Raw genomic sequence first — 14,242 nt, forward strand, 5'->3', positions numbered from 1 at the left:
GACATTTTATATTCAATTATCAAGCCATCGCTGTGTGCCATGCACAGATGCATCTGTAACTCCATTCTTATCAAATCCCTGTTTGTTTGCTTCTTGCCCCATCTGTGCTTTCAGATGCCACACCAGTTCCATATAGGAATAGCCACTTTGAAACTTTGAAAATTTAATTTGCTCTATTCATTTTTGTTGTTGTTGTTGTCAGATAAAGGAATTCACTCTGTTGAAAAATACTGCACTTTTTTATTGTTAGGTATGCTTTAACTAAATAAACTATTGCTAAGTATTCTTGACATCTCTAGTTATTTCTGAAATAAAATGGTATGGACTAAAAGTTTCAATCTTTTATTTTTGTGTTTTGCATTTAATAAGTTGAGGCAAAGATTGTTTCCATTTTGGAGTCTGTTAAACTGAGACCACTGTTGTTCTCCAGGGTTCAGGTGTTGGAGATGAGCCCTAAAAAAGAAGACACTTGGGCCCTAGAGAATGTCCTTGTAAAGTTTATAGATGAAGGCAGGACCGGGCTCATCACAAGGGATCAATTATTGCAACTTCCAGAGTGTTTCCACACGCTGCCCCCGCAAGCTGTGGAGTTTATTGTTTGTAGAGTGAAACCCGCTGACAATGAAATTGAATGGAATCCAAAGGTGAGTTACTTTGACTTTTTTATATTTCATTGAGTTGTATAATATACTTAACCCAGGATATAGACCAAATTGTGGTATAATTGAATTTAGAGTTTTGAGTTTGGGTAAAATGCTGCTTTTTCTGGGCGTCTGAAGCACCATTCTGCTTGGATCCCTGCCAGAGCAGGAATGCATGCGCCATCATGTGCATGGACCCAGTGCTGACCCTGGAGGTATCAGGCCCCCTGGCCAGGTATGGGATGCCTCATTCACAGCTTAGAATGGAAAGAAACTGTTGGTCATAGTAAAATACACTGGCTAACAGCTTAAGCAGAAAAAACCATGTACGACCTACAGAAATGTTTGTCTCTGTCAAAGAAGACGTAGGCGATGGACACTCTCTGGATAGCCTAGGTGATTCTTCCGGGGTTGAGAGAATAGACAAGGGAAGAGAGAGTATAGAAAAGCTTCCAAAAGAAGACACTACATTTCTTTAGGAGTTAGGTATCACCAAGTGGACCCTAAGAAGCAGTGAGGTGGTGACTTGGAACCCAGCAGCGTGGTCTTGGGTGGGCTGCGCACTTTACAGAGTGGGTGGAGAGGCAGTTCATCCTGCTTGTTGCCAGAGCAGTGAATTGTGTTCATGATGATACTCCTGCTTCTTCAGTGGAAGGTTAACTTTTGTATAATCCTGTTAAGATATGAAATAAACCATTGCAGTTGGCAGAGTAAAAACAATTTCATTTATAAACAAATTTACATTATCCAAAAAGAACGCAGGTGAATGTTACCACAGTATTGGATGAATATACAACCTACTGTTGTGAGTTTAGTACAAGTAGCCTTTATTAAATAGACTTTTCGGCTCCTGCAAAGCGTTTACCGAGTAGCCATTGTGTGCTGGTGCTGCGGGTTCTGGGGATGTAGCCACTGGCAAGATGCTGTGTTCCTTGTCCTCAGGAAGCACATGAACTGCTAAGCTGATCAGTTTCAAATATTTCATGAAGAGGTGTCTTTTGTAGAAATGGGGAAAAAAGCTCCTGTGTGTATTCTTCCCAATTAATATACAGGAAGGGGATTAGAAATCATCTAATCATGACGAGCCAGCTTATCCTGTTCTGCTTAGTGGAGTTCAGGTGTGCAAGGAAGTGTGTGACTCACCTGCTGAGCCGTGCCAGGCGGAAAGGGCTGGGAGAGCGCGAAGCTTGTGGCCGTTATGTCCTCCTCTGAAGCCGCAGGAACGCTTTCATTTCCCAAGGAAGAAACATCTGTGTTGTAAAGACAAAGTTGACAGTTAACAGATGCTGGACAGGGAGCAGGCCCATAGTGGGAAATGCACAGTGTTAGGAGTCCAAAGGCATAGACCCCACCTGTTCTCGGAACTCTCTTTTGCCTCTCTCCTCATTTAACTCCACTGTTAGTCTTATCATGATTGATGGTGTCCATAAATGACCTGTTGAAGTGGTTGTGAGGTTCAAATGAACTGCTTGGGTAAGTTTTTTGCAAAACATGCACAGCATATATAAAATAAGGTATTTCCTTAAAGGTTCCGATAAAAAATTTTTTTCAGGTTACTAGGTATGTTCATCACAAAATTATTGGCAAGCTGCATGATGCAAAAGTGATACTGGCTCTGGGAAATACAGTTTGGCTTGATCCAATGGTAAGTACGCAGTTTTCTTAAAAAGAAATCTGCATTTGAATGGGCCCCTAAAATTACCCAAATCATTCTAACTTGTTGCTTAAATAAATGTGTTCCTCACGTAAATGAAGGCATATTTGGGATTCTGCATTAGCGTTTGTTTTTTTACCATGTCATTTAAGTCATGAATTTGGTTGTGGGTGTCTTATTCAAGGGCAGTTTTTTAAAAGATTTATTTATTTATGCATAAAAGAGCTGGGGTACAGGCCAGAGATGCAGGAGGTGAAAGGATTCACCAGAGACAGTGGGGAACAGAACAGGAAAATTGACTGAAATACACTGCTGAGGGGAGCAGTGGGCAAGACAGGAGAGGTCTATTTTGCCATGTGGGTTGTTCTCTTGCCCTCGGGGATCGAACTCATGCTGCAAAGGCTATGGATGCGCCACCAGGGAGGCCCCTTTATGGGCAATTTTTACATTGTAATCCAGAAAGCTCACAGGAGTGAGTGAGAGTGTGTGTGTGTGTGTGTGTGTGTAAGCACATGCACTCACATACAACTGAGAAGATGCTCTTTCAGACTATCCTTACTCCATGTTTCAGTCTCTAATATTTACATTCTCTCCCATGATTTCAAGTGTTACTTGTGCATTGTTCAGTGGCTTTCCCACGGGGCAGCACCTGCCTACAGCATGGGATCCATTTGTCTAGCTGTAAATGATCTGAAAGTCCTGGTCTATGATACACAATGTTGAGGATTCTAGCATGGGGGAGGTATTATTATATTTAAAACTCCTGTCTTATTCTTTCACCAAATATTGATTGAGCACCTAATTCGTGTTCTGGCCTGTCAAAGGCAAAAGATTCCCTCCTCCTCATCCACATTCCTACCGTGAGGAGCCGTGTTGGGGGCTGAGAGTGAGATGACGCTTCTTGCAGGGTCTCAGTGCCTCTGCTCTGCTGCTGCACCATCCCCTCTGCTCACACCCCAAGGACTCTCCTTTCAGTTCAGAGTTATGCTTTAGTACACTTAAGTCTTAATTATGGTGATTTATACAAGTTAAAGGAAGTTAGTTCATAAAAACTGTTTGGCTAAAAAGTTATATTTACAAGACTAGAAAAGCCTTAACACATTAAAGTAAGTTTGGGTAGAGACCAAAGAGTAAGAGGATAAAATGACTTTTAGGAGAGGAGGTAGAGATTACCAGTGAATAAAGAGATTGTGGGGTCTCAGTTGGTGTTTTCCTCATCAGCATTGTAATTCTTCTTTGTGGGAGAAAGATGAAAACTTTTTCAGGTGGGGATTTTTTGGTAAAGATTTATTTTTTTATGCATGCAAGAGCTGCGGTACAGGCCAGAAATGCAGGGGTGAGAGGATTCAGCAGAGACAAGAGTGGGGAACAGAACAGGCAGATTGACCGAAGTACACTGCTGAGGGGAGCAGTGGGCAAGTCAGGAGAGGTCTGCTGCACCATGTGGGCTGCCCCCTGGCCGGCCGAGGATCAAACTCCTGCTGCAGAGGCTGCAGACTGCTTCATCGTGCGGTGCTTAACCCCTTGCGCCACCAGGGAGGCCCTTCAGGTGGGGATTTTTAAAAACTATAGCTATAAGAGTGAAGCAGAAGACCCACTGGGCAAACATCCTTCCCCACCTCCAGGTGGAGCAGTATCCATGGCATTCCATGGGGGGCAAACCCCCCACCTGGGCCAGCTTGGTCCATAGTGTGGGTGGAGAGACTCTTCTGTTATTCCCAGATGGGAGCGCATTCCCAGGTCTCACTTGGAAGGGGTGCCAGCAGCCAGTGCCAGCCTTCCCCCGCCTCCAGCCCCTGACGATGAAGGGGTGCTCCATCCTGGGTCCACAGCACTCACCGACAGAAATTAGACTGCTGCAGATTTTCATGTTTAATTTTTTTATAAATTGAAATGGGTGAGAATGCTTTGGTTACAGAAAAGACAAGTGAAAGAAGTTTCCAGAACACAGGATTCAGGGCCTTGCGTGGGGTCTTAGTGGGCCCCTGAAGACTCAGCCTTAGGATCCTCCTTGTTAGAAAAAGCAAAAGTACTAGAATAATAGAAAGATCAGTGCATTTTGTGTGTGGTTACAGCATTACAGATTGGACTTGTCTGGGGGCTTTATTCCAACATCTGATCTTGACCCCCACCCCAGACCTGATCATGTTTCTGCAGTGGCCCTGGGCTCTGGAAGATTGAGATGTAACCTTGGTTGTGAAATGACCGGATGCTGCAGTTGGGAAGCCCTTGTACATTGTGGCATGTGCCCAGGTATATCTGCAGCGATAGATTGAAAGGCCGTATGTTTATGATTCCTTTCAAGTTCAAAGTGTGATTCCTGCAAATATATTTTTTCTTTGATTCAAGGTGCACATTACAAAACTTACAAACTTGAAAACTTCTATCATTGATTATAATGTTCGAGCTGAAATTTTGTCAATGGGAATGGGCATTGATAATTCCGACCATATAGAACAACTGAAAAAATTATACAAAGGAGCTAAAATGCCAACTTTTGAAGAAAGCCTAAGCCAAACGCTGTAAGTGGATTTTTGTCTCTCTTTTGGAAGAGCTGTTTTGTGGAACTATAACTCACCTGTATTATGAGCATTTTTTTTTTAATAGAGGCATGTTTTATTTATTTATTTGTTTGTTTTTGTTTATACATGCACTGGGTACAGTCAGAAGCACGGGAGGGCGAGAGAATTCACCAGAGCCAGAGCGGGGAGCAGAACAGGCAGAAGGACCGAAGGACACTGCTGAGGGGAGCAGCGGGCGGCAGGAGAGGTCTGCGCGCCATGTGGGACCCTCCTCTGGTGGCCGGGGAGCAGCCGGGGATCGAACCGGCGCCGCAGAGGCCGCGGGCAGCTTCGCAACCCAGCGCTCAACCGCTGCGCCACTGGGGAGGCCCATTTATGAGCATTTTTTAATGAAAGTAGAGTTTAATGAGTCTCCACGTTCCCATCACTCAGCTTCAAAAATTACCAAGAATTTGGGAGTCTTGTTTTATCCATACCCCAATCCACACTTCTGTGTTTGGGGGAGTATTATAAACAAACCCCAGATACGTTATTTCACCTGTTAACTTTTTGCCGACAAAACACCTGCAGAACAGTGCATACATCTTAAGTGTAGTTTGATGGATTTGCTGAGCACAGAAACCAGCCCCACCCAGATCACAGCTGACTGCCCCTTCCCCGTTCCCCATGGGTAGCCTCACCCCCAACATGAGGAAGCCCGGGAGCTCTTCACTGGCTATGTTCTTCGTTTGAATGATCATGTTGTGTGTGGCTGGTGCCTGGCGATTTTGACTTAGCATTATTTGTGAAGTTCATCTGTTTTGCGCATGAACCTGTAGATTATAAATTCTCATTGCTGCATAATACCCCATTGTATGAATATAATTTGTCCCGCCCTACTATTGATGAAGAAACTTCCAGTTCTGAGCTACTTCAAGTGGCCCATCCTCCTACATGTTTTGTTGTACTTATATATGTATTTCGTATTGTGTTGGTTTACTTTTCCACAAGCTACATATGAGAGACTCTGAAAGTCGCTTTGGCAATCCCCAGTGAGACACAGATGGACACAGTCTTTGTCTTCTTGGGCAGCCTTTTGCCTCAGGTGTCTGTGGGCCTGCCGTGGCCTTTCCCAAGCAGTGCCTGTGGCTTTACACCTGCGTTCCATCTCAGATGAGACACACAGGTGTCTAGCACCAGTCCCTCAGGTGTGTGCCCACCCCCACCTCCAGCGCCAGCAGGTAGAATAAGACGCCTGTTACACGGTATTTGCATGTGAGGTTTGTACCCTTTGTTTTGAGGAACAGGAACCTGACAGTTCAGGATGACCAAAGTGGTTAAGGGGGGTGATGTGGATACACGGGCAGGTGAAAATTCCAGAGAATTTTCCTCTAATTTTTGAAATAGGCTTTTTCTTGGTTAGGCATTTGCTTGGTTGCTGTAAAGGCTTCACTGTTTTCCAGGCTTCCGGGGAATTGGTTCATACAGCTTCGGGTGGTTTGTGTGATGCTCCTGTGGGGAAGGGAAGGTTGGCGCTTCCTCCTTGGCCATCTTGCCGTGCATGTGTTCTCTTTTGGTAGCAAGATGCTAGAATATTTTTTCAGTCTAACATCATTTCATTTGACTTAATAAATATATACTTTTCCTGCCGCGGACCAGCACAGCGATGGACGATGAGGCCGTCTCAGGGTTGAGAGATTGCGCAGGGTGGTCAGGGATTCGATGAATAAATGACACACAGACACACTTCAAGAGAGTGAAAATCTGAGTGCGCTTTTATTAAGTTAGTGGTCAGTATATATATGTTTTTTCTAAAGGCATAGGAACAGTGAACATCAAAGAGATCAGTTTGCTCATAGGCTTAGCTTAATTGACAGGGCAGTGATTTATGTCCGAAGTTACACCTGGACCTAGCCTCATTCCTAATTGGACAGGTTATTAACTCTTTCTATATTCTTGTACTAACTACTACTACTATTACCTACTTATGTTTACTCATAATTAATTGTCATAGGTAAATTTTTATTATAATGCAGTTAATATCAAAGGTACTAAAGTTAAGCACATAATAGAAAGATTATTAAACCAACAATTCTATTATAACACAGTGTTTAGTAATGTTTCATTTGCATTAGCCTAATTATTAAATTACGTATGTTTTTTAATTAGCAATCAATGACCAGAAAAAGGAAAGATTTTAGAAAGACAGTTGTAGCAGAATAAAGTTTGTGGGCCTTGAGAAAGCGAGATAAGGTTCCAGGTGGTCAGCATTTCTTTTAATCATCTTTGTGGCAGCTTCTGGTGGTCATTATTTCTTGGCAGGCATTCGGCTTCTCTGCATCTTAGGGAGTTTGCTGTTCTCCCCCTGCGCGCATGGTTCCTTGCCCACGCCGGACCTCAGGGACCATGGCAACAGCCATTAGCCCTGAAGGTCACTGCAGGGGGGGGGGGTGCAGCATTTTCCATTGAAGGTGCTGTTAGGTAAAGTTGCAGTTTTAAGATTCATGCAGTAAATATTTATTGTCTATTGAGATGATCATGAACAAAAAAGAAGAGCCATCCCTTGAAAGGGCTCACATTTCTGTGGAGAGAGATGATGATGAAAAGGTTAAAAAAAAGTACCTGCTGGGTCAGATGGTAATGCGTGAGAAGGAGCAGATTAAAGCAGAAAGGTAGAGGGGTGGCTCTGGGCAGGAATAAGCTGGCTCACTCCAGAGGTGAGGCTGACCCTTGCAGGTACCTGGGAAAGGACTCCTGCGGGCAGGAGTCTTGGGTATTTGTGCGTCAGGGACAGCGTGGGTCAGTGCAGGGTCATGTCTTGGAGGCCACTGCGCGGATTGGGCTCCCATTCTCAGGGGGTTGGAGCAGAGGAATGACTTGATGAGAAGATGGTTCTGGGCTGCAGTGTTGAGACTAAAGAGAGGGCTGAGGGACAGAGACTGTGCCAGGGCTGAGGACAGATTGCCATCGCATGGACTAGAATGGTTTGGTGGAGGTGGTGAGAAACAGCTCATTTCTGAATGTATTTCTAGTGAACTTGTGGTCTCGAGGAACCTGGTCAGAAGGTACTTTGTTTTGGAAGTCAGAATGGATATGGAAGAGAGCCCTGATGGGGTGAGTGTGAAAAATCCAAGGACTGAGCCCTAGGCCTCTAAAACTGAGAGGTGGGAGAGCGATAGGGTGCAGCCAGCAGGGGAGAGGGAAGACTGGGACAGCAGGGGAGGGGGAGGGTTTGATGGGGCAAGGTGAGGAGTGTGCCAGACGCTGCTGAGTGGCCATCAAGGCAGGACTGTGTGCCCAGGAGACTGAGCAATGTAGTCATCGGCTGCCTTGAGAGATCCCTAGTTACAGCTGAAAATAGGTGTATTTTTTTTTTAATGTGGCAAAGGTTAAAATAGTTTATAGTCTGCAGTTTTTTTTTTTAGTTTTCTACATAAAACTGGGTACCTGTGGGTTTAGGATAATTCTTTCCACACATTTTCAGGAAACAAGAAGAATTCCTCTGTATTTATAAAGTATTCTTTTTAAAATGAAGATCGCATTCCATTTTAGTAGATTTAATCAAAATGAAGATTTATCACTCATGTAAATCACAGCAGCCAGCTCTGTGCCAAGCACTCCATTCTGCCACTTTGCATACTTGGCTTTGTGAGTGTGCAGGAGGCATTGTACACCTATGGCCATAACACTGCAGTGGAGAGAGGTGCAGAGGATGGCGAGATTCCACAGAGGAAGTTTTCCTGGAAGCAGAACCTCCATTTTAAATGGTTCCTTAAGGATGGGGATTTGGGCACATGAAGAAGCAGCTTGGGGAAAGTGTTTAAGGCTGTGGGCTGCATCCCATTGAGAAAAGGGAAAGGAGTGAAGAGAGTTTGGGACAAATGAGATAAATGGCAGAGGTGGTTGGGAAAAAGCTTCAAGACTGACCAGGCATCAGCACCCCAGTGGTCACCTTGCAGGATTTATTCCTCGATTGATAGCCAGTAGACATTGAAAAAGCTTGTATAAAATTCTAAAATAAAACTAAACAAACAGGTACATTGGAATGAGGAAACTAAGAAACAGATCCAGAATCTACAGTAGTAATTGGGATCAGAAGCAAGGAAAATGGCACCATTCTTGCAGCAGATTGGAAAAGAGGACGAATTCTGAGGACTTGAAAGATCTAGGAGCCACCAGACATGGGGGATGTACGTGGGGATGTGATTCTGTAATTCTGCACACAGTGAATGTGAGATGTCAGCATGGTCAATGGTTACTGGACACCTCCCAGAGAGCAGCTCATTGGAAAGGAGGAGACACTGAGTTTGGGTTTGGACATACTAAATTTATGGTTACTGAAGGTATATTCCTGAAAGCAGGTTTTCAGTTTGTCACTATTTCAGGAGAGTAAAAACTTGGTAAGAGTGAGAAAGAAGGAACAGGACTCCAGCAGATGAGGTTCTCCTGAAGCAGGTCAGAGCCGTGGTGGTGGAAGAGGGTGGGCTGCACAGAGGTAAGGCTGAGACCTGGCAGGGGTCCCTGCGTCGGTGGTTGGAGCATGGACTCTGCTCCCTGCCATTTGGAAAGACCTACTGCAGGCTTCCTGGGAAAGTCCCCTGGAGATTCACCTGTAAGGTGTGTGCATGAATACCTGGGTGTGTCTTTGTATGTTTGTATAGACTTCTTTAGGTTTGTGTTATCTCTAAAAGGATGCACAAAAAACATTATATTAAAATCCATGAGGAAGGAAATTGGTAGCTGGGGAATAGAGGTGAGAAGGTAATTTTTCACTGTGTAGACCATTTTGTTTATATTCAAATATTTGAACCACATGAATGTGTTAATTTGCTCAAAAAAATCAAAAGAAAATTAAAATTTTTGAAGAATAAGGGAGCACTCATTGTACTGATATGGAATAATCTCTAGTTATTGAGTATAATAAAACACAATTAGAAACGTGTATGTAGTAGGTTCCCATGTTTAAATGCATGTATGTTTGTGTGTGTTTGAGATAGATAGAAATGGCATTATTTTCTTTTTCTTTTTTTTTTTTTGATCAAAGAATGTTTCTAGAACTAGACCCACATTGCCACTAGCAGGGTAGTCTCTGGGAAGATAAACTGAGCGACTGTGGTGTAGGAGGAAAAGAGGTTGGTTTTGCTTCTGCCCTTTTTCCCTGCTTGAAGTGGCCGGCAGTGTATGTTATTCTCACGTTGTCTTGGTAGACTCAGTACCCGTGTCTGGTGGGCGGTATCTGTGGAACATCTGGTCTGTGTGGTGAACTGGCCCAGCAGAGCTCGTCCGCTGAGAGGAGCATTCTGAACTCTCTGAGCCCTGTAGAAAGCCAGATTTTGCCTGTCTCAAGTCTGAGTTCACCACCTCCTCTTCTCTGCAGGATACCTGATTCAGCAGAAGATGCCCTCAGTTTGCAGAGGAGAGAGCAGGAGAACGGGGTGTCAGAAAGAACTGCTGGCTCTGAGACGAAGTCAGACCAGAAACATGGTTGGTTATCTCCAATGGTTAACTGGAAATCATTGCTACTTGGGAATTTTCTAATTTTAGATTTTTGTTTTGGGTGAATTACAGGTGACTGATAGTACCTAACTTCGTATTTTTGCATTTCATTTTTCATTGAGTATTTTGCATAGCTTAGTTTTTTCCCCTTTTTCTGTTTGAGATTTAGTGTACAAGAGATTTAATGTACAACAAAGTGTGCAGATCTTAAGTGTACAGCTCATCCGATTTTTTTCACATCTGTATAGCCGCACCTTCCCTATCTCCAACCCCTCCCAGTAACTTCTGTCCTGACTTTTATCACCAGCAGTTTTGCTGAGTTGAAATATGTGATATACACCCTGTGGCTTCTTTCACTCCAGTGTATCTTTGAAATTCATCTGTTTTCATGAAAGTAGCAGCATCCATTTTTATTACTGATTTGTAAACTAATATGACCACACCACAGTTCATCTGTTTGCTCAGCGATGGATGGTGAGGTGGTATTTAGGTTTCAACTGTGGTTATTAGCTGCTGTGAACATTCTTGTTCAAGTGTTTGGGATGGAAACTTCAAATGTTTTAGATCAAAAAGTTTACATTGCAGTGTTTTAGAAATGGTATGTTCACATACTGGCTACTGGCTGCTCTTCTGGGGTCCTCATAGATTAAGATGGCAGCAGAGAAACCTAGACAGCCACCAGTTGGAATGCTGTTCCTTTTCAAAGATTTGCCTAACTTTCTGTATTATTATTTGTCAGAGCCTGTTCTTAATAGGTTGTTTAAATATGTATGTGCATTTTAATTTTTTTTGTCTATTCTTTGCACCTGGCCGCTTGGGTTACCATAGTAAATAGTTACCATAGTTACCATAATGAATAGTTTCTCAGCTAAAAGTTGCATAAAGTGCAAAAGAAGTACTAAATATATACACACATTTTGGAATTGCATATAAATAACCTACAGGAAAATTTTGCTTTTTATATAGAAACCTTACCAGAAAACACTGGAGAAGATGTTTCCACTAAAAAAACCACAGAACCTGTTAAAAGGTATGTCTGTCGTTAGCATATACTTCCCCTTCTTCACTCTTGAATAAATAGTGATGTGTTTATGCCTTTTTCTTTCCTATCCAGCTTCCACCCACAAATAAAATGGTTCCAAAAAGATGATATGGTCATATTAAAAATAAGAATAAGAAATGTAAAAGATTATAAATGTAAATTTTCTAGAGATAGAGTTGTTTTCAGGTAGGTTTATCTTATATTTTCTATCTGTGTATCCTACAAAGTAAAACAGAAAAAAAAAAAACTGACAATTTTTAAAAGGCTGACTTTATTTCTCCACTTCTTTTTTTTTTTTTTTTAAACTCAGTGCCTGGGTGGGAGACAAATTTTATTTGGCTGATATGGAGCTGCAGGCCAACATAATAAAAGATGATTGCAAATGCATAGTTAAAAATGATGAACCTGTAATCACTCTTGCCAAAGAGAAAAGGGAGCCTTGGTATAGTTTACTCAAACAGAGGGTGAGTTGAAAATACCTGTGACTGATCTTAACATCTTGAGTTTATTTTATTCTCTCACCTAATGTAAATTTATATTGAACAGAATCCTAATGTGGCTTTTGATTTTGATCACTGGGAAGACTGTGAAGAGGATAACCACTTCTCCAGAGGTAAGAGCCATACACCACTGCCTGGAGAGAGGCCGTTGGTCCCTGGGCTGGGCGTAATCTCTTGGCTTGTTTCAGGAATGCATCGGTTAAATTAAAGCCCTTAGGAATAGTTCTACCCTTGTGTTTGATCTTGATGCTAATTGTTCTGGTTTTGAGGAAGTATCAAGTCTTGGTCATAAACAGACCTCCTTTATAACACTTTTACACATGGTTTTCCTGGTAAAATAATTTAAGCAGGAAAATTCTACCTGTTCATTTCTTGCCTATAATAATGAAAATAAAAAATAAGATGAAAGATAGAATTGGAATTTAACAGACTTGTTTTACATTGACCAAAATAATGGGAGACGGGAGATTTGCTAATAATTAGAAGTACACATAACGTATTTTTTGTATTATCTAACTTTCCTAGTTATAAATTCAAAAAACCTGTCCTGCAAAGTTGAGAACAGTAACAGAACTTCAGAGGAGGATGAAAGTGAGAGTGATTGAGACTGTGAATCACATCCTGAGGAGTGACTGGAAGTCTTTGAACAAAAATGATAATTCTGTGTGACAAGAAGTTAAAACCAGCAGTCATATTGAAGATAAATTTCTACAAGGATGAATTATTACTAAGTCACCTGTGACACTGGAATTGGTAATGGCAAGAAATTTTTAATTGACTTAAAAATGGGCTTCAAGGGAGGTGGAAGGATGCAGAGAAACACACTGGGCCCGTACCTCTCGTGGGTGCCCAGCCTGTCCTCGCCCATCCCAGCACACTGCGTTCCAAGCGGCCACCATGCTTGGGTGCTGAGTTGTACTGTCTAGAGTTAGTCTCTTCATTTTTTTCATTTAGATCTGTATTTGGTACATTTCTAAAAACCTGGTCTCGTGCATATAAATTGAGGTCTCCGTCTTACCCACGCTTTGCACTGCTTATCAGATCCTTTCAGCCATGAGTTAGTTGAGAGTCAACATATTTGTGTGCTAATCCTCTTAGTATGCGTAAGCATTTGGTAACTAGAGAGTGAGTTTACTTCTTATGAAGTAAACAAGAGGTCAGCTCTTTAACAAGAGGTCAGCTCTGCCGTTAATCCAAGGACAAAACAGGAGATGCCTCAGCCATACAGCCAGAGCAGGGCCTTTCTGGAAGGAAAGGTGCAGCTTCTGAAGAACACCTTGGTCCTGCAGAGTCCTACACAGGGAACAGAGGGTCTCCCCAGTGGAAAATGAAAAGGACCTGGGGGTGCCTGGAGTAACCCTCTGCTCACCTGAATGTGACCAGCCCTATAAACAGTCACAACCTCATCCTGGGGTGAGGTCAGGAGACTGTCAGGACAGAAGTGCATGTCATTACCACAAATGCAGGGATGCGAGCCTTCCCTTGTGACGCAGCGGTTGAGCACTGGGCTGCAAAGCTGCCCGCAGCCTCTGCAGTGCTGGTTCGATCCCCGGCCACCGGCGAGGGTCCCACATGGCGTGACAGACCTCTCCTGCCGCCCACTGCTCCCCTCAGCAGTGTGTTTCGTCAGTCTGCCTGTTCTGTTCCCCGCTCTGGCTCTGGTGAATTCTCTCACCCTCCCATGCTTCTGACTGTACCCTGGTTCTTGTATAAATAAATAAATCTTAAAAAAAAAAAAATGCAGGAATGCCCAGACCTGGCTTTTCATGTTAACTGGGAAAGTTAGAAAGGTGAGCTACTGAGAAACAGGCAGCCCTGTGCAGATCTTCAGGGTGAGTCTGGCCACTCTGCCTCTAAGATCTTTATTTTTCACATCAGAAAGTGCAAATACCCAAGTTTCTGTGTGTCCCCGGTGAAACCACCGCTGACAAGAGGTCAGCTCTGCTGTCATCCTGTCCCAGGAGCAAGTTTGGATCATACTCTGACTCTCAGTTTCCTCATCTGTAAAATACAACTCTGCTCATTGCATGTCTCCCTGCAACTTGGGTGCCCTGGGATGCTGCTGGCTTGGGGCCTGGTTCTGTGCAGCACCTCCATGATGGGGGTCAGACTTCTCCCTCCAGCAGGAAGACCTGGTGTCCAGGTGAACAGCTGCCAGGAGCATGTCCACTGCACTGTGTCCCGTGGCGCTGGACATGCAGCAGTGATGATGTTCCCTTTTGCTGCTGAGTTGGGCGGGCTTTTCAAGGAGAGCATTCTGATGTCTTTGCTGGTGAAGGTTTGACTCTGCAGAGCTCTTCTAATGTCCTTCTAATGCTACATTTTTTTTTCCTCCTAAGGGAGGCCTGTGGGTTGGTGACCAGGCCTCTTGCGCAGCACTGGTTTGCCCTGTGCCCGCTGGCCACCTG

General features: G+C 43.4%; 1 protein-coding gene across 1 annotated transcript in view; it reads left to right on the plus strand.

Annotated features, from left to right (window-relative positions):
* Window positions 1–12,439, plus strand: part of TDRD12 (tudor domain containing 12) — a gene marked incomplete at both ends in the record, with an annotated part of 96,251 nt that extends 83,812 nt beyond the window's left edge. The window contains 9 exons of the mRNA XM_084256852.1: window positions 431–644; window positions 2,194–2,286; window positions 4,645–4,817; window positions 10,174–10,280; window positions 11,259–11,322; window positions 11,407–11,520; window positions 11,645–11,798; window positions 11,881–11,947; window positions 12,360–12,439. Of these exons, the coding sequence (XP_084112978.1) occupies window positions 431–644; window positions 2,194–2,286; window positions 4,645–4,817; window positions 10,174–10,280; window positions 11,259–11,322; window positions 11,407–11,520; window positions 11,645–11,798; window positions 11,881–11,947; window positions 12,360–12,439 (1,066 nt within the window). The remainder of the gene's footprint in view (window positions 1–430; window positions 645–2,193; window positions 2,287–4,644; window positions 4,818–10,173; window positions 10,281–11,258; window positions 11,323–11,406; window positions 11,521–11,644; window positions 11,799–11,880; window positions 11,948–12,359) is intronic.
* Between the last annotated feature and the right edge of the window lie 1,803 nt (window positions 12,440–14,242).

This window comes from Talpa europaea, assembly GCF_964194135.1.
Source record: "Talpa europaea genome assembly, chromosome: 16".
Classification (NCBI taxonomy): Eukaryota; Metazoa; Chordata; class Mammalia; order Eulipotyphla; family Talpidae; genus Talpa; species Talpa europaea.